General features: G+C 44.8%; 1 protein-coding gene across 1 annotated transcript in view; it reads right to left on the bottom strand.

The window, feature by feature from the left end:
* Positions 1-522: 522 nt before the first annotated feature.
* Positions 523-21,477, bottom strand: part of LOC121545097 (glypican-3) — a 308,607-nt gene continuing 287,652 nt past the window's right edge. Inside the window, exon 8 of the mRNA XM_041855493.1 lies at positions 523-1,404. Coding sequence (XP_041711427.1) covers positions 1,223-1,404 — 182 coding nt within the window. The 3' untranslated portion in view covers positions 523-1,222. The remainder of the gene's footprint in view (positions 1,405-21,477) is intronic.

Genomic DNA, 21,477 nt, shown 5'->3' on the forward strand with positions numbered 1-21,477 from the left:
TAATTGTTGGGTAGGGTTGCTACTGAAAAAAAGCACTACAAGGTGTTTCCAGACAGTAAGTGAAGTGAACACTGATGGTTGAAAGGAGAAAAACACTTGAGCCATACGATGCCTCTTGGGTATAGTTGCCATGGTAGCGTTTCAGCGGAGACAAGAAGAGGACAAGAGACTTGGAGGGGTTGACATTCGGAGCAAACCTTTAATCTAACAGGCATAATTGAGCCCTCATCAGATCACAATCAGGGAGAGAGGGAGGGGGAGACAAAAAGAATGAGAGAGAGAGAGAGAGAGAGAGAGAGACCTGTCCTCTATGCCATTGTTATTGTCCATTGTATGGTTATTTTTACCCTTGATTATTGTTGTTACTGATTGACAATCTTGATTATTATAATTATTATTTTAATTATGTTAATATTTGTAAATTAATCACTTAATTTCCAAAGTACGCTTTGGCAATATGTACATTGTTACATCATGCCAATAAAGCAATTTGAATTTAATTGAATTGAGAGAGGAAGAAAGTGAAAGAGACAGAATGAGAGAGACAGAGAGAGAGAGAGAGCGAGGGACAGAAAAAGAAAGAAAGAGACAGAGAAAAGACACCAAGGGCTCTGACAAACAGCACGTTAAAAGTACATTTTGAAATGCGTCTATTCCCTTTGAGAAAGCGTAATGCCAGCGCTTAACCAGAATGGGTGGAGGCCAGAGGGAAGGGAAACGCCATAGTCGCTTATTTACATGGTGCAGTGGGTTTATCTAGTGCAGTTGGATGGCCGGGGCAGTATAGGACAAATGAAGTCCATGAGTCTCTATTTAACAAGCAGAGTTTTAAACAGTGAGAGAGGACAGTTAGTTCCTTCAGAAAGAGCTGATACAGAAAGTACCATGAGAGGGAGGGGAGAAGGAGTGAGAATCCAATGTTCTGCTGTGCCATGGACAAGTCATTAAACTGTTCTGTACACGAGAGGCCTCTGTAGTAATGCCATCTTAATACTTTAAAAACACTGTCTGAATATGCTTGTGGCATCTCAGAGTCAGTCTCTCAGAGTCAGTCGGCTGCCCACTGCTCCAGCCTCCCCAACCTAATGTGTATTTGTCTGTATGTGTGTGTGAATATTGGAGGGATTGATTACAGCAGATTATACATATACTTATAGATTAATAAAGGATCCTTCTTCTGAAGGCTGTGGATGAGAAGCAGGGATGGGTCACTGATTACTGGTCACTGGTGTCCAAGCAGCAGCAGAAGGAGGGCGAGGGTCAGAGGGAGAGCCCCACCCAGGTGACTCAGACCCTGGACAGCCGCAGACGAAGATGGCCCTCCAGCCCTGTCCGTAGCCAGCCGAGGGGTCAGCAACTGCTCATGGAATATGAAGTCATCCATAGCCAGGTTATCAGCCAGATCTAACACGGAGACAGACCAGGAGATAGTCCGACCAGGAGACATACAGACCAGGAGACAGACAGACCAGGAGACAGACAGACAGACACACACACACAGTAGATGAGAAAGGGATTGGAGAAGAATGAGAAGTATTAGAGGAAAGAGTGTACAGACAGATTATTAGAACAAATATTGTTACTGCTGTTGATTAAACCATGTGGTACATCCATCCTTACGCAGCTGTAAAAACAACATCATAAAACAAGTTAAAACTTAAACCTATGGGAATGCAGTGGTGTGTATTCATGAAGGCAGGCTATTGAATGTATCTTACCGGAGAAAGCATCAGAGCGAGCGAAACAGCGCCCCTCTGTCTCTGTATGAGTAGCCCATCTATCTGATGCTGTCTGGTCAAAAAGAGTAGGACATTGTTGCCGCCTGTAGCATTGAATGCAAAGGAAGCCAGCGAGCATTTGGCCTCCCTTGATAAAAAATGAGACAATAATAGCCCATCAGCATTGCGCTAAACTGAGTGAGCTCAACTGTGAATGGGCCTGGCGCACCAAAATAAAGGGTCAAGGGAAGTCAGTTTGGTTTTGGCTTCACACCAATCACATCACATCAAAAGCCAAATGTTATTGACAGAAAATAACTTGAATTGTTGCATCTCGTTGTTTCGTTGTCCTCCGGTGGCTAGCCATGGATGGAGATAGGGATTTGGACTTGTGGCTTTACTTAATTCTCCATACTGGCCAATGATTATAACGGCGATTCTGATCCAACCATAAATTCATACGTTGTGCCTCTGGCCTGAGAGGATGGACGTTCAATATGTAGCTAGATGTAGCAGGCTAATGTTAACTAGCTGGCTAATCGTTGCCCATGAAAGGAAGTTAGACTAGCGAGCAAGCATTTTAGCCAGGTAGCCTAGGACAACAAAAACTAAAAACGTGTACTGTATGACAGTCATAGACATTGTAATTTAAAGGAGTGTGAGTCAACATGTTTTTTCTACTTTTTTTCCACACACACACGCACACACACACACAAACACACACACACACACACACACAGAAATCAGTACCATGGACAGCCACATGGTATTTAGCTTACGTTGATTGGACTAAATTGTTTTTGGAATCTTTTAGTTGCCACTGCAGAACCACATTTTTTGGGAAATTTAAGTTTACGGTTTTAATTTAGAAAAAAACCCAAATAGCATTAAAAAAAAGTATTGCCACCCCGGAGCTAGTACCTGGTTGCACAGCCTTTGGCCAAGATAACTGCCGACAAATGCTTCTTGTGTCCATCAATAAGCTTGCTGCACCTTTCTATTGGCAATTTGGCTCACTCTTCAGGTGCAACCTGCTCCAATTCTTCATTGTTTGAGTCGTCCAACATTAGCCCAACTGCAATCAAACATGGGGGAGGTTCGATATTGCTGTGCGGTTGCTTTGCTGCCTCTGGCACCTGGGGCCTTGAACATGTGTAAGACATCATGAAACCAGCAGATTATCATTGTGTTTTAGAGTGCAATGATCAACCTAGTCATGGGTCTTCCAGCAGGACTACAACCACAAACACACATCAAAAAGGACCCAGGAATGGTTCAAGAAGAAATGCTGGATTGTTCTGGAGTGGCCAGCGATGAGTCCAGATCTGAATCCCATCGAAAACCTATGGCGAGATCTGAAACACCAGTTGGTCGAAAGCACCAGAATTGGAGCAGTCCCAAATGAAAAAATCCTACAGTTTACTATAGAATACTACAGTACTTACTATAGAATTATGTAGTCAACTGTAGAATACTATACTACACACTGTTGTATCCCTCAATCATGTGTAGTACTTACTATAGAATTTTGTAGTATACTGTAGAATACTACAGTAAATACTACAGCTGGGGTTCCCAAACTTTTTTGGCTCGTGACCCCATTTTGATATTTAAAAAAATGCGACCCCACCATCTAAAAAAAGTGATGTAGTCAACGGCCAATGTTTACTTTTTTAATTGGGGCTATGACAGTCTATTATAAATCAGTGTGACAGTACTTTTGACAGTATTTCAATCTGAAGGAAGTATGGTTTTAAGTGACTGAAATGCATTAGAAAGGTATTGGGAAGTTCAGAAGATCATCAGGCAATAATCTTGTATGCTCTTCTGTGTAGAAAAGAACATCATGTTCTTTCCCCCCCAGTCTGATTAAGTGCCTGGTCTTGTCCACTCTGTTCTAATGAGTCCTGCGTGGCTTGTAGTCATTGTACAGGGAAACAGATACAGATTTCTGAGAGTCTTATCTTTCAGTGATGGGGTCATACTATTTAGTAGCTTAAACGGTTCAAAAGATAGAGCAGCATTTGTTGGAAGAAAACAGAAACAGCTCTGTTTATTACAACCGCATCTAGCGGCTACCGGAGGTTACTGACGTAACCCTGGTTCTATGAACCAAGCGCAATTATAATTTTTTTGTTTCTCTCATGACCCCATTTTCAAATCAGTCGCGACCCCTAGTTTGGGAAACGCTGTACTACAGTATACTACAGACCGCAAAATCACTACAGTAATTACTATAGTATATAATACAGTATTTAATATGCATATACCCTGTCCATTCCCCTCCCCCACATGCCAAGTATAGACCATATATTGTGATCCCTACAGGTTATAGAAAAGAGCAGAAGAGAGAGCCCCCAGTGCTATGCCAAAGATAATAAAACAAAAACACTATTGTAAATCCAGTGGGGTATGTCAAATTGCAAGTAGAGAGGTTCAGCAACACACGTTTATTTATATGGACACAAGCACTGTTCATGACACAAACTGTTCAGACCCCTCTTGTTGGCAGAGAGAACATTTTGCAGGTTTAGAGCTTATTTCCTGCAATTCTACACATTTTGTCATGGGGCGTAGAGAATATTTAGCAGTTTTAAAGCACATTTTCTAGCAATTCTATACATTTTGCCATGTCTAATGTGTAATCATGGGATATTTGAGTGACTAAAATGTTACAACAAAATCTATGGGCTAAAAAAACTAGCTAAAAAACGTTAGCTGACACTGGGCTAAGTAATCTGGACATTTCTGACAAGTTATAAGTAGCTCTCTAAGGTATGCAATGACTGACATGACGAGTAAAACTGATGATGCACTGCTCAATTAGGAAATTGCACCTTGTGCATTCTACTATTACAACTTTCAAGAGTAAGTTGAAAGCCGGACTGAGTTCCTTAAATCGGGGAACCCCGCGCCCCAGCTGCCGACCCCTAAGGTATAGATACGTTAGTATTCACTGTAGTGTTTTTGCTGACTTTACTGTAGTATTCACTGTCGTGTTTTTGTGGACTAAGGTCAGCAAAAACACCACAGGGAAAACTGTAGTATTTACTGTAGTATACAGTAGAATACTGTAGCATATGGTTGTATTTACTGTTAACTATAGTATAAATACCGTAGTAAAAAAAAACATTAGTATATAATATAGTAATTCATGTAGTGTTTTAGCAGATTGTAGTATACTGTAGTATTTAACTGAAGTGCTTTGAGGACATTACGGTAGTACAGTGGGGGAAAAAAGTATTTAGTCAGCCACCAATTGTGCAAGTGCTCCCACTTAAAAAGATGAGCGAGGCCTGTAATTTTCATCATAGGTACACGTCAACTATGACAGACAAAATGAGAGAAAAAAAATCCAGAAAATCACATTGTAGGATTTTTAATGAATTTATTTGCAAATTATGGTGGAAAATAAGTATTTGGTCACCTACAAACAAGCAAGATTTCTGGCTCTCACAGACCTGTAACTTCTTCTTTAAGAGGCTCCTCTGTCCTCCACTCGTTACCTGTATTAATGGCACCTGTTTGAACTTGTTATCAGTATAAAAGACACCTGTCCACAACCTCAAACAGTCAAACTCCAAACTCCACTATGGCCAAGACCAAAGAGCTGTCAAAGGACACCAGAAACAAAATTGTAGACCTGCACCAGGCTGGGAAGACTGAATCTGCAATAGGTAAGCAGCTTGGTTTGAAGAAATCAACTGTGGGAGCAATTATTAAGAAATGGAAGACATACAAGACCACTGATAATCTCCCTCGATTTGGGGCTCCACGCAAGATCTCACCCCATGGGGTCAAAATGATCACAAGAACGGTGAGCAAAAATCCCAGAACCACACGGGGGGACCTAGTGAATGACCTGCAGAGAGCTGGGACCAAAGTAACAAAGCCTACCATTAGTAACACACTACGCCACCAGGGACTCAAATCCTGCAGTGCGAGACGTGTCCCCCTGCTTAAGCCAGTACATGTCCAGCCCCGTCTGAAGTTTGCTAGAGTGCATTTGGATGATCCAGAAGAGGACTGGGAGAATGTCATATGGTCAGATGAAATCCAAAGAACACCATACCTACTGTGAAGCATGGGGGTGGAAACATCATGCTTTGGGGCTGTTTTTCTGCAAAGGGACCAGGACGACTGATCCGTGTAAAGGAAAGAATGAATGGGGCCATGTATCGTGAGATTTTGAGTGAAAACCTCCTTCCATCCGCAAGGGCATTGAAGATGAAACGTGGCTGGGTCTTTCAGCATGACAATGATCCCAAACACACCGCCCGGGCAACGAAGGAGTGGCTTCGGAAGAAGCATTTCAAGGTCCTGGAGTGGCCTAGCCAGTCTCCAGATCTCAACCCCATAGAAAATCTTTGGAGGGGAGTTGAAAGTCCGTGTTGCCCAGCGACAGCCCCAAAACATCACTGCTCTAGAGGAGATCTGCATGGAGGAATGGGCCAAAATACCAGCAACAGTGTGTGAAAACCTTGTGAAGACTTACAGAAAACGTTTGACCTGTGTCATTGCCAACAAAGGGTATATAACAAAGTATTGAGAAACTTTTGTTATTGACCAAATACTTATTTTCCACCATAATTTGCAAATAAATTCATAAAAAATCCTACAATATGATTTTCTGGAAGAAAAAAATCTCATTTTGTCTGTCATAGTTGACGTGTACCTATGATGAAAATTACAGGCCTCTCTCATCTTTTTAAGTGGGAGAACTTGCACAATTGGTGGCTGACTAAATACTTTTTCCCCCACTGTATATACTATATTTTAGTTTTTATTATCTTTGACATAGAAGTGGAGTCTTTCTCCTTCTATTTTATTTTATTTAACCTCCTGTTCATCCCTCTTTCAGGAGACCTACTGGAGAATTACCAAAAGCACCTGTGGATAGGTAGCACTGGGGTCAGAACAGATAGTTCAGCACTTCTGCTCTTTCATATAATCTGTAGGGAACACAATATGGTATCTATACTTGGTATCTATACTTGGCATGTAGGTTTCTCACTTATGGGTGGCACAAATTGCGATATGGGGGAGGAGAATGGGCAGGGTATATGCAAATTAAATAGTAGTAGTATTTACTATAGTTAAAAAGTGTTGTTTTTGCGGACTATAGTGTTTTTGGGGACATTACTATAGTATTTACTACAGTGCTTTTTTTGTGGATGATAGTCTAGTATTTACTATAGTATTCTACAGTATACCACAACATTCTATAGTAAGTACTACACATAATCGAGGTATACTACAGTTCACTATAGAATTCTATAGTATGTACTGTAGTATTCTTTAGTAAACTGTAGTATTCTTTCATGTGGGTGTGTATAAAATAATTCAACAGAACCTAAGCCTGAGACCTTTACAAAGCTTCTCTCTCATACAGTTAGTTACCCACACTAGAGCCTCTGTGCACTGTTAATAAGGCAAAGTACATGTAAACAGGTTCTTAGGAAAAACTAATACTGCTTATACACTTCATCTAGTGGTTGATCATAGGAAACATATTGTGAATTGACTATTTATGAAAGATGATTACAACTTTACATTGTCATAAATCATATAAGCAGTTTACATTTACATTTTGTTCATTTTGCAGACGCTCTCAACATTTGGGTGTAACAATATGAATTTCCTCCACCACACTGTTGATAGTCCCTGACAAATTCATACCTTCTGGTCAAGTGGAGTTTATTTAGGACACATGTGCTCCGGCTTTTTTCTGGTCAGATAAGTATGTGGAATGTCTCCAAACACAGGTGCTTCTTATGAAACTGAACGGGGAAATGGTTTGGATTGCAGCTACATTGGCAGACGCTGATTGCGTCCAAAATGGCACCCTACTATCTACATAGTACACCACTTTTGACCAGAGGCCCTGGTCAAAAGTAGTGTACTATGTAGGGAATAGGGTGTCATTTGGGAAGCATACACTTTGAGCACATAAAACTCCTAAGCTAGTAGATTTATTGATTACCCCCTTTTTCGATCTTGTCTCATTGATGCAAATCCCCAACGGGCTCGGGAAGCGAAGGTCGACTCATGCGTCTTCCGAAACATGACCCGCCTAACCGTGCTTCTTAACAACCGCCCGCTTAACCCGGAACCCAGCTGCACCAATGTGTCGGAGGAAACACTGTTCAACTGACGTCAGCCTGCAGGCGCCCAGCCCGCCACAAGGAGTCGCTAGAGCGCGACGAGCCAAGTAAAGCACCCCCAACCAAACCGTCCCCTAACCCGGATGACGCTGGGCCAATTGTGCGCCACCCTATGGGACTCCCAATCACGGCCGGTTGTGATACAGCCCTGAATCGAACCCGGGTCTGTAGTGACGCCTCTAGCACTGCAATGCAGTGCCTTAGACCACTGCGCCACTCGGGAGGCCGAGCTAGTAGAATTTTAATTCAAGATTCAAGAGATTAAAGGATCCTTCATTTACAGGCCCAACTGTACCGTGGAACAATCTGTTCATTTAACTGTTACACACAGTGACTTGCTAGAACCCCATGACTTGTACTTAACCTCTGTTGTCATAGACTTGTTTTTTTGTGTTACAGCCTGAATTCAAAATGGCTAAAGTACGTTTTTACACCCATCTACACACAATACCCCATAATGACAAAGTGAAAACATGTTTTCAGAAATGTTTGCAAATGTATTAAAAACGAAATACCAAAATATCTAATTTACATACATTACCGGTCAAAAGTTTTAGAACACCTACTCATTCAAGGGTTTTCTTAATTTTTTACTATATTCCATATTGTAGAATAATAGTGAAGACATTAAAACTATGAAATAACACATATGGAATCATGTAGTAACCAAAAAAGTTAAACAAATCAAAATGTTATATTTGAGAGTCTTCAAATAGCCACCGTTTGCCTTGAAGACAGCTTTGCAAAATCTTGGCATTCTCTCAACCAGCTTGACCTGGAATGCTTTTCCAACAGTCTTGAAGGAGTTCCCACATATGCTGAGCACTTGTTGGCTGCTTTTCCTTCACTCTGCGGTCCAACTCATCCCAAACCATCTCAATTTGGTTGAGGTCGGGGAGGCCAGGTCATCTGATGCAGCACTCCATCACTCTCCTTCTTGGTAAAATAGCCCTTACGCAGCCTGGAGGTGTGTTGGATCATTGTCCTGTTGAAAAACAAATGATAGTCCCACTAAGCCCAAACCAGATGGGATGGCGTATCGCTGCAGAATGCTGTGGTAGGCATGCTGGTTAAGTGTGCTTTGAATTCTAAATAAATCACAGACATTGTCACAAGCAAAGCACCCCCACACCATAACACTTCCTCCTCCATGCTTTACGGTGGGAAATACACATGTGGAGATCATCCGTTCACCCACACGCGTCTCACAAAGACACAGCGGTTGGAACCAAAAATCTCCAATTTGGACTCCAGACCAAAGGACACATTTCCACCGGTCTAATGTCCATTGCTCGTGTTTCTTGGCCCAATCAGTTCTCTTCTTCTTATTGGTGTCCTTTAGTAGTGGTTTCTTTGCAGCAATTCGACCATGAAGGCCTGATTCACACAGTCTCCTCTGAACAGTTGATGTTGAGATGTGTCTGTTACTTGAACTCTGTGAAGCATTTATTTGGGCTGCAATTTCTGAGGCTGGTAACTCCAATTAACTTATCCATGCAGCAGAGGTAACTCTGGGTTTTCCTTTCATGTGGTGGTCCTCATGAGAGCCAGCTTCATCATAGCGCTTGATGGTTTTTGCAACTGAACTTGAAGAAACTTTCACATTTCTTGAAATGTTCCGTATTGACTGACCTTCATGTCTTAAAGTAATGATGGACTGTCGTTTCTCTTTGCTTATTTGAGCTGTTCTTGCCATAATATGGACCTGGTATTTTACCAAATAGGTAAAATCTTCTGTTTACCCCCCCTACCTTGTCACAACACAACTGATTGGCTCAAACACATTAACTTTTAAGAAGGCACACCTGTTAATTGAAATACATTCCAGGTGACTACCTCATGAAGCTGGTTGAGAGAATGCCAAGAGTTTCCAAAGCTGTCATCAAGGCAAAGGGTGGCTACTTTAAAGAATCTCAAATATAAAATATATTCTGATTTGTTTAACTTTTTTGGTTACTACATGATTCCATATGTGTTATTTCATAGTTTTGATGTCTTCACTATTATTCTACAATGTAGAAAATAGTAAAAATAAAGAAAAACCCTTGAATGAGTTAATACTTTGTAGAAGCACCTTTGGCAGCGATTACAGCTGTGTCTTTCTGGGTAAGACTCTAAGAGCTTTCCACACCTGAATTGTGCAACATTTGCCCACTATTATTTTCAAAAATCTTCAAGCTCTGTGAAATTGGTTGTTGATCATTGCTAGACCACCATTTTCAGGTCTTGCCATAGATTATCAAGTAGATTTAAATCAAAACTGTAACTCAGCCACTCAGGAACATTCATTGTCTTCTTGGTAAGCAACTTATTGTTCTGCTTAAAGGTGCATTCATCTCCCAGTGTCTGGTGGAAAACAGACTGAACCAGGTTTGCCTGTGCTTAGCTCCATTCCGTTTAGATTTTATCCTGAAAAACTCCCCAGTCCTTAATGATTACAAGCAGACCCATAACATGATGCAGCCACCACTATACTTGAAAATATGGACCGTGGTACTCTTCAATTGTCTCATATCACAGCCATTCAACTCTGTAACTGTTTTAAAGTTTTAAAGTCACCATTGGCCTCATGGTGAAATCCTTGAGCAGTTTCCTTCGTCTCTGGCAATTGAGTTAGGAAGGACACCTATATCTTTGTAGTGAGTGGGTATATTGATACACTATCCAAAGTGTATCAATAACTTCACCATGCTCAAAGGGATATTCAATGTCTGCTTTTAAATGTTTTACCCATCTACCAATAGGTGCCCTTCTTTGCGAGGCATTGGAAAAGCTCCTTGGTCTTTGTGGTTGAATCTGTGTTTGAAATTCACTGCAGATAATTGTATGTGTGGGGTACAGAGATGAGGTAGTCATGAAAAGATCATGTTCAACACTATTATTGCACACAGAGTGAGTCTATGTAACTTATTATGTGACTTATTAAGATCATTTTTACTCCTGAACTTATTTAGACTTGCCATTAGAAAGGGGTTGAATACTTATTGCCAAGACATTTCAGCTTTTCATTTTTGATTAATTTGTAAACATTTCGAAAAACATAACTACAAATAAAAATGGTTATTTTATCCAAAAGAAATTCAGGCTGTAACACAACAAAATGTGGACAACGTCAAGGGGTGTGAATACTTTCTGAAGTCATTGTCTGTGTGTGTTCATTGCCTTGTTGTGTAAAAGCTTTGGACACAATCCATCAGTTATTGTGCAGGGCATGTATCGAACAGACGGGGCCCAGCTGGGGCTGTCGCTGGTTGGGAGCGGGGAGCAGAGAAGAGCAGAGCGGGGTTGGGAGCAGAGCGGGGTGTCTGTTCGTCGATGAGAGGACAGGCCGGGAATCTGAGCGTCTGCCTCCACAACCACGGGCCGTACACAGGGGCGCACGTAGAGGTTGGGAAGGCCTGAGCCAAGAACAACGAGCTCCCAAGAGGAGGGCGTTCCGTGGGCCACATAGCAGTCTGCAACAACACTGGCTCTCTGAGCTCCGCTCTGCTCTTCTCTGCCCTCTCCACCTCCACAGCACTTACTGTTATTGTAGCAGAGGAACCCTCCCACACCAAGGGCACGGCAAGGGGAGAAAGAGGGTGGAGAGGGAGTAGGAGAAAGATAAGAGAGGAAGGAGAGGGAGCAAGAGAGAGAAAAGGGAAAAAGAAAAAGAGAGAGAGGAGGGTGGAGAATACAAGAAGCGATAAGAAGAGTCAGGGGAAACACTGGCAGTAAAAAGGGAACGGAGTTAAATATAAAAAGGGGTGAGAGGGTTAAGAGAGCAGAGGTATAAATGTCTGCCTTGCTGTATCCTCATCTAACATGGCAGTATGACTGTATGTATGAGTTAGTGATATTTTTAAAAAAATGTTGCTCTGCTGAGGAGGGACACCCATGGCTGTATCAGCTCCAAGCCAACATTCCACACCGCCCTATCAATGGTGGCTTTGTGGGATAAATGCAAGTCAACACCTGTAAATTAAAATGGCCAGTTTGGGACTGAATGTGTCCCAAATGGCACCCTATCCCCTATATAGTGCACTACTATTTGGGATGCAGCCTGGGTGAGTCCCAGTGGTGTCAGAGGTGGGATGACCAATATACAGCGTCAATATGCTCTCTCTCTCTCTCTCTCTCTCTCTCTCGCTCAATGTATTTATAGACCACAGCCTCAGAGAGCAGATAGACAGAGAGATACAGAAAGAGACAGTGACAGGGAGAAAGTGAGAAAGACGTGAATTCTAACACAAATTCCTCTGGAGCCAGTTACCGTTCCAGGCAGGGCGAGGAGGTGGAAAATCTGTGTGAGAGCTGGGCAGAGCAGAGCGGAGAGAGGTAAAAACCATAACAAATCCATCATACAAAGAGCTGATTCTGTGCTGAGGCTCTGAGGCAGGGGCTCATTCAGGGTGGGAGCTACGTAACAGTACAGAGCAGGCCAGGCAGTAAATCTCCCAGCGCTCACCGCACCGCAGAGGATGGCGCTGACAAGAGTTCAGAGGTCAGCAGGATGTGATGGGTGAGGAAGGTTCCAGAAAGGTGGAACAATGGAAGTTCTTCTCAGAAAGATAGGGAGAGATAGGGGGGTGAGGGATAGAGAGGGAGAGAAGGTAGAGAGAGAGAGGAGAGAGAGGGATATACAGAGAGAGAAGGCTAGAGTGTGAGAGAGAGGAGAGACAATCCTAACAGCAGAGTCCATGGAGCAGGAATGAGGGAGAAGACCTAGAGCCAAGCTGAAGACTCTGGAAGACCTTGGGTGGGACCAGGCCTCTGGCCTCCCCTTTGACCCTCTATAGAACTCAACAGAGCTAAGAAGACAGGAACATTGCTTTTCTATTGTTAGTAAACCACACCTCATTGAAAATCTGAGGAACAAAGTCTGACCTCAAATGCAAAATGTTTAACTTTCATATACAGAAATGCTGACAACCTAGCCCACCTCAACCTAAATCTCAAACTCCCCCGGGCCATAGTAATAACATGTCAGTCATTACCTGTTTGGGTTATCATACATACTTGCTTCAACACAGAAAGTACTGTTGGGCTATTTAGATGTGAATAACTTATTTGACGAGTGTCATCTCCCTAACAACAAATACATAGACCCTAACCCCATTCCTGTCCTGTCATGGTGGGGCAACCTAGATTTCCGTCGGGGAAACAATTTGACGTTGTCTGACATTACATATAGAGCTCCCGTTGCTGCCAAATTATCAATTTGAGCCTTTTTAGTGGTCAGGCTGGGGTTTCTACTAGAACCACATGAAAAAATACAATAGTTTAATATAGTATAAATACTGTAGTATTACTATAGTAAAAAAACTTTTGTTTTTGTGAACTGTAGTGTTTTTGTGGACTGTAGTATATTGTAGTACTTACTGTAGTGTTTTTGCGGACAGTACTATAGTGTTTTTGTTTTATTATCTTTGACATAGAAGTGGAGGCTTTCTCCTTGAGGAAACCTACTGGACAAATATCATCTAAGATGGCTATTTTAGCATTAATTATTACTTTGTTTCCTCAGAATGTTCGTGCAATAATTTCCTACGACTGACAAACACTTCTGGATCATGAATCGGAAGCTACACACATACAGTACTATAGTGTTTTTTGATGTGGGCACCACTGTCTGCCGAGTGTTTGTGGACTGTGGCGGAGCTGACAGACAAGACCCAGGAATGAGCCTGAAATCAATTTAGCGCATCCAAAAGTACCTGTGAATGTAAATGAAGCTCTTAAATAATCAAACTTTTTTCAGGAAGCACTCACACAAACACACCAACAATGCTTAGGGAAGAATGGGAGACCGGTGGGGCCCCCTTGTACTGTTGACTCAGGGAACTACGGTTCCCATTTGTTTTCTTAGATTGGTGTCTATTGAAATCCAACTGAGACTCCTCCCCTCTGGCTGCTTTTAAGGCTTTTATCCCTGGATTGACTTAGAAAAGCAGCTCCATGGCGGTCCAATGAGCCTCCTCTCTTTTCCTCTCATACTCACTTCTCTATTTCTTTCAATAGCAGCTTTCTTTTCACACCATATGTCTTCACATTTTCTTTCCTCTTTTCTCTACTCTTCTCCTTCCTTATTATCCCCTGCTTTCCTTTCCAGTCCTCTTCTTTCCCCTCCCCTCCTCTTCTCACCGCTTCTCTCATCCCCTCTCCTCTCCTCTCCTATCCTCTGCTTTTTCCCCCTCTCCCTCTCCTCTCCTCTCCTCTCCTCTCCTCTCCTCTCCTCTCCTCTCCTCTCCTCTCCTCTCCTCTCCCTCTCCTCTCCCTCTCCTCTCCTCTCCTCTCCTCTCCTCTCCTCTCCTCTCCTCTCCTCTCCTCTCCTCTCCTCTCCTCTCCTCTCCTCTCCTTCCTTATTATCCCCTGCTTTCCTTTCCAGTCCTCTTCTTTCCCCTCCCCTCCTCTTCTCACCGCTTCTCTCATCCCCTCTCCTCTCCTCTCCTATCCTCTGCTTTTTCCCTCTCCTCTCCTCTCCTCTCCTCTCCTCTCCTCTCCTCTCCTCTCCTCTCCTCTCTCTCCTCTCCTCTCCTCTCCTCTCCTCTCCTCTCCTCTCCTCTCCTCTCCTCTCCTCTCCACACAAAGGGGCACACACAGGGTCCTGTGGTCAGCCCCTCTGGGGGGGGAGAGAGGCTCCTACATAGACAGACAGACAGACACACACACACAAACACACCAACCCAAAGCCTGTTTACACAGATGGTGGCAAGCTTCATTATTTTTATGAGAGGCGTGGAGCTATAGAGGAGGAGGTAGAGGGATAAGGGAACATTGGGTCGGAACCTGTCCAGTGTGTTTTAATTAGATTAGTTAGATTAGGGCATCCATCCATCCTCCAGCCAAGCAGCACCTGTGTGTTTCTCAACCCCTCCTCACATCTGCTGTCTGAGCCTGTCAGCCTGCCTGTTAGCTCTTCCTATCTCACACCAACCAAACTGCAGCGCACATGCCCTCTACACGGCTACCACATGTCCAACACATTTATCCCTCTACCTTACACATGGCTGTACATATTCATATACATTGTAGCCTCGCTTGCCAAGCTTATAGCCCCACACACATCTGCGAATGAGCCTACATGGTGGATGCTCTTTATGTAAACATTGATAAATGCTGTGTCCAGATAAAGCACCGTTAATTGTGAGTGCGTCCCAAATTCCCTATATAGTGTTTGGTGTATGACTGCTTTGATGGAGACGTGTGGTCGGCGCCGTGTGACTCACCTATCAGGCGGTGAGGGGTCAAAGGTGACACCTGGAGCTAATTAGCATTCCAGATTCTAGAACTGGCAATACGGCTGGCTGTTAACTCTACCCATAGGGAGAGGATAATGTTTTTACGCGTGTGAATCTAACTACCTATTCTCACAAGTATTCAGCCTCACTCTTTTTCATTCCTCTTTCCTCTCCTTGTCTCCTCATCAACTCCGTCCCTCTGTCGCTCCATAAACGTGTAGCAGACCTGAGAGTTGAACCCTGCCCTATCTCTTGCAGCGTGTTTCACATTACCTGCATATTTCCACTTTGTATTTTGCTAACCCCTGGTGCTGATAAAAGGCTCAAGAGCCCTGCAAAAAACAGCTTTTCTTTGGTGCTTACAGTGACCGTATGTCTGAGGGCTGGAAAATAACAAGAGCTCTATTCACAGAGCCCATGCTGGGAGCTGTGCAGAGCAGGCGGTGAGAGAGAGAGACCCAGGGTCCATCCAGCTAAGCAGAAAGGCCCTTGTTCTTTTCCCTCAACACGATTTAGACCTCAGGCTTTATGGGCCCGGTTCCCAGACACAGGTTAAGTCTGTCCGGGAAACTGGCCCTAAAGGTTTATTATTGGTGTGCTATTGAAGATATCACTTCAACATTGTATGAGGGTGCATTCCAAATTAATATAGTGTACAATTTTTTAGTGCCTGCAGGAGCGCAGACAATTCCTTGCGGTATCTGACCTAAGACAATGCACTATATAGGGGTCGTTCCACGAATAGAATACCTTTATTTTCCTTCTGACATTATGTGTACATTTTGATAAAACAGTCAATTTAACAGTTGGATCACATCTACACCCTAACTAAACTAAACCCTGTTAAAAATTCCTATAGTGTGTTTTCATTCAAATAAATTAGTTGTTTTCTTTTGGCATGTCCCATGTCATGTTTGTCCAACTTCTAGGAAGATTTTAACCCACTTAACCCTAAAACTTCCCCAAAGTTTTCACCATCATTGTAAAACCCTAGTTATTTTGTTGCTTTGTCAATTTCATTTCTGAAGATTATTATTTATTTCATGATTAATTTACATTTGTCCCTCAGATTTAAGGTCAACACTGTTGCATGACCTGAACTCTCATTTTAACATGGTAAAACTATTCATTAAAAATTATTTTTCCAAAAGAAACATTGAACATCTAATAGGCAAATCATAATGTAAAAACAGGTGAGCTGGTTCTACTCTTTTTGGCCATTTTCTGGTGTTTTGTGATGGAAAACTGAGTGCGTCGAGCATACGACGTCAACGCTGTTACCCATAGATACTGTACAGTGGCCCTTGACTTTTCCACATTTTGCTGTGTTACACCCTGAATTTAAAATGGATTAAATTGAGATTTTGTGTTACTGGCCTAAACACGATACCCCATAATGCCAAAGTAGAATTATGTTTTTCAATTTTTTAAAACAAATTAATTAAAAATGAAAAGCTGAAATGTCTTGAGTCAATAAGTATTCAACCCCTTTGTTATGGCAAGCCTAAATAAGTTCAGGAGTAAAAATGTGCTTAACAAGTCACATAATAAGTTTCATGGACACACTCCGAGTGCAATAATAGTGTTTAACATGATGAATGAGTACGGTCCCTCAGTCGAGCAGTGAATTTCAATCACAGATTCAACCACAAAGATCAGGGAGGTTTTACAATGCCTCGCAAAGAAGGGCACCTATTGGTAGATAGGTAAAAATAATAATAAATGACATTTGAGCATGGTGTTATTAATTACACTTTGGATGGTGTATCAATACACCCAGTCACTACAAAGATACAGGCATCCTTCCTAACTCAGTTGCCGGAGAGGAAGAAAACCGCTCAGGGATTTCACCATGAGGTCAATGATGACTTTAAAACAGTGTGATGTCACGAGAGGCTACACAGCTTTCAGCGGGATTGCTCAAGTAGTGCAAGGAGACCAGGTTCAATCAAAACAAGGATTTTATTAAAGGTCTTGGGAAACTAACGAAAGTATAACACAATTCTGTTCTCTTGTGGCTCTTTAAGGGTTAACAGTTCAGGGATGTCTCTTCCACATCCAACATCATAACTCTCACTCGCTCAAATAACTTTTCCCCAGTCTTACTGTATTCCACGTTGCAGCTAGTGGCCAACCCAGCAAAACGTCCTTCCAAATGTCCCACACGTATTTCCACCGGTGCATATATCCAAAGGTGAGTATTTCCCCAAAGGTAAGTATCTCCAAATCCTTATATTCCTCCTGGAAGTGGACGTGCAGCACTCTTGTCCTCCAGAGAGCCCAGCCTGGAGACTGTCTCTTCCCTTCAACAAACCTTCAGCTCATCAGCTCCTGATTGGTTTCAGCTGCGTGGGAAGATTGGCCATAGAGGGTTGGAGTTCCCGACCATACCAGCAGATGGAGCCATAGCTGTCTGGGTTTGCAGCCATCTCAGGGGATGTAACGTCCCTCCAGGACACAGCCTCTCGTGACATCACACATCCCCCTCCTCGGGACCGACGTCCTCGTCGGGGTAAAGGCAGCGAAGAAGGCATCACGCCGGGAGAGGGCGTCCGCATTGCCGTGGTGCTTGCCAGCCCTGTGGACAACAGAAAAGTTAAACGGTTGCAAGCTCAAAAACCATCTGGTTACTCTACTGTTTGATTCCTTGTTCTTGGCCATCCACTGCAGAGGGGCGTGATCAGATACCACCATGAAACGTCGGCCCAGGAGATAGAACCGAAGGGACTCCAGGGCCCAGACTACAGCCAGACATTCTTTCTCCACCGTTGAATAGTTCTTCTCTCTTGGAAGTAACTTTCTGCTTAGGTAGAGAATGGGATGTTCTTCACCGTCATGTGCCTGGGTGAGGACAGCACCCAGACCCACCTCCGAAGCATCCGCTTGGACAATGAATTCCTTCTTGAAGTCTGGTGCCACCAGGATCGGACTGGAGCAGAGTGCTCGCTTCAGGTTGAGGAAAGCCGCCTCCGCCGCAGGGTTCCACTTCACCATTCGTGAGTGGCGTTTGGTCGTCAGCTCCGTCAACGGTGCAGCTATGGTAGCAAAATCTGTAATAAAGCGTCTATAGTAGCCAGCGAGGCCCAAAAATGACCTTACTTGCTTCTTGTTGATGGGCTGCGGCCAGTCCTGTATGGCCCGCAGTTTGGCTTCCTGTGGTTTGACCAACCCCCGCCCAATGGTGTACCCCAGGTAGTTTGTCTCACTGAAGGCCACCTTGCACTTCTTCGGGTTTGCCGTGAGCCCTGCTTCCCTGGAGCGAATCCAGCACCGCTTGTACCCGGGGTAGGTGGCTGGCCCAATCCTGACTTTGTATAACAACATCATCCAAATAAGCCGCTGCGCACCTCTTGTGGGGCGCAAGGACTCGATCCATCAGGCGTTGGAACGTGGCAGGTGCCCCGTGGAGACCAAACGGAAGTCGGGTATACTGGTAGAGCCCCTCCCGGGGTGGCAAAGGCTGTCTTCTCCTTAGACGCCGGGGTCAAGGGCACCTGCCAGTAGCCTTTTGTGAGATCAAGAGTGGTTAGGAAACGAGCATGCCCCAAGGAGTCTATTAAATCATCGACACGAGGCATTGGGTATGCATCAAATTCAGACACTTCATTCAACTTTCGAGAAGTCATTACAAAATCGTACTGAACCGTCTGGCTTGGGAACTAGTACGATGGGACTTGCCCAGGCACTGTGGGACTCTTCGATTACTCCCAACTCCCGCATCTTCCTTACCTCCTTCTGTATAACCACTTTACGAGCCTCTGGCACGCGGTACGGGCGCTGGTTTACCGTTCGGCCAGGCATGGTGCGGATCTCATGTTGGACCACCTCTGTGTGACCGGGAAGGGAGGAGAAGACATCCTGGTTCTGCTCCACGAGTTCCAGGGCCATCTGTCGTTGATGTGGGGACAGATTTGGACCCAGCTGAACCTCTTCTCGCGCCGGTTCCTGGGTCTCTGTGGGGGGTAGAGAGCTGAACAGCGCCTCTCTGGCGTGCCACTTCTTTAAAAGGTTAACATGATAAATCTGCTCAGTTTTCCTTTTATCGGGTTGCCTCACCTTGTAGTTTACTTCTCCCATGCGTTCAATGACCTCATATGGTCCTTGCCAGGTTGCCAGGAATTTGCACTCAACGGTTGGCACCAGGACCAGCACTCTGTCCCCCGGCTTAAACTCCCTGGGTTGAGCAGATCTGTTGTAGGAGGCTTGCTGTTGCCGCTGACTGGCCTCCAGGTGTTCCCGCATCATGGGGTAGATGGCCTTCATTCTCTCCCTCATAGCCCCTACATGGTCGATCAGTGTCCGCTGTTGGCATGGCTGCTCCTCCCAGGCCTCCTTGGCGATGTCGAGCAGTCCTCTGGGTCTGTAGGAAAGCAAGAGCTCAAAGGGTGAAAAACCAGTAGAAGACTGAGGTACCTCTCTCACCGCAAATAATATGTATGGTAACAGCTGATCCCAGTTGCGCCCATCTTCCCCTACCGCTTTCCGCAGCATGGATTTTAGTGTTTTGTTAAAACGTTCGACTAGGCCATCTGTCTGGGGGTGGTAGACCGAGGTTCTCAGCTGTTTGATTTTCAGTAAAGCACAGAGTTCTTTCATCACCCTGGACATGAATGGAGTCCCTTGGTCCGTCAATATCTCTTTTGGGATTCCCAGACTAGTTGAGAGACGGAACAGCTCCTTGGCGATTTGTCTGGATGTAGCCTTCCTCAGCGGAATGGCCTCCGGGTACCGGGACGCATAGTCCAGAATGACCAGAATGTATTGATGTCCCCTGGCACTTTTCGGTAAGGGCCCGACTATGTCTAATCCAATCCTCTCAAAAGGAGTTTCGATAATGGGCAAGGGAATGAGCGGGTTTCTATATGTGGGCTTTGCGCAACCTGCTGACACTCAGGGCAACTACGGCAGTAGTTCTCTATCTCTTTGTGTACTCCTGGCCAAAAGAAACGTTGCATGATTCTTTCCTTAGTCTTCTCTACCCCCAAGTGGGCCCTAGCGGGTGTGTGTGGGCTAGGTTGAGTACTGTGGCCCGATAGGGCTGTGGCACGAGGAGCTGTTCATGCACTTCCTCATTTTTCTTGACTATCTGATATACTAACCCCCGGTTTACTGCGAAATGGGGGTAAGTAGGGGTTGTCTTATCACCTACCACTACACCTTCTAATACCTGCACATTTCTTAAGGCATTTGCAAGAGTAGGATCTTGTAATTGAGCCGTACCATACTGGCCTGTGAGAGGGGGAAGCTCTTGGGTGCCTGGGACGTCTTCTTCACTGGAGAACGGAGCACTTTCCTGGGCTGCGTTCTCTTCTCCCGTATCCGGACCAGTCTCGGTGTCGGTCTGGGCACCTGCCATCCCTATCAGAGCCCGGGGCGGGAGTGAGTAACTTCGGAGGATTGCACCGGAGCCTTCCCAGGATGAGTCTTGCCTCTCCGTTTCCGTGGTACTCGGGTTATCCTCTCCTGAGACTCTCTCCAGAGTGGGTAAAAGGCGGGGCAGTCTCGTCCAATTAGGACAGGGACGGGGAGGGAATCAACCACCCCCGCCGTCGTGTGTATGGTTCCCCGTGTGCTGGTCATTGTAAGTTCAGTAATGGGGTATTCTCTGGTGTCCCCATGGACACAGGAAACTGGGAGGACTTTCCCCGGGGTCAGACACGTGCGGCCCACCAAATCCTTACGCACCAGGGTGGCCCGGCTACCAGAATCCAGTAAGGCCTCCACATCATGGTGATTCACAGTTACCGGGCAGGTGGGGGGTCGATCTGGGCCGCCATCTACGACTCCCAAGAGCGAGGCAAAACGATGTGTGGGTGCTGAGCTGGAGGACTCCGCAGTGGGCATAGGTTCATCGGCTGGTTTCCCACACTGCCAGGAGATATGTCCCATCTCCCCACACCGGTAACACTGTCGAGTTTCCCCCTCCTGGTGTACTCTTCTTGGACCCGCCTGGTTTCTGGCTCCCCCTGGAGCCGGGATAAGTCCTGACGTGGCTGGGTTCGAGACCTTGGGGTCCTTTGGACGGGTTCTTCCCATTTGTGGTGGGGCCGCCCTCCTGGGGTCTTTTCGGGAAGCATTCAGCATCTCCGCTGTGGCCTGGTACTTTTCCACAGCTTCCACGGTCAGATCAGCCTTGGTCAAGGCCTGTTGACTGATGAACCGTTTGCCTCATAAGGCAGGGCGCGTGGTAACGATCCACCACAACGGCCTCCACCACCGCCGCTGCTGTATTCCTCTGCGGATCCAGCCATTTCCTTGCGATTCGGACAAGTTCATGCATCTGCGCCCGAGGAGGTTGGTCTGGTTGGAAGGTCCAACTGTGAAAGCGCTGGGCCATACCAAACTTTGTGAGTCCATATCTGCTGAGGATCTCAG

Source organism: Coregonus clupeaformis, chromosome 3 (genome assembly GCF_020615455.1).
Source record: "Coregonus clupeaformis isolate EN_2021a chromosome 3, ASM2061545v1, whole genome shotgun sequence".
NCBI classification, from domain to species: domain Eukaryota; kingdom Metazoa; phylum Chordata; class Actinopteri; order Salmoniformes; family Salmonidae; genus Coregonus; species Coregonus clupeaformis.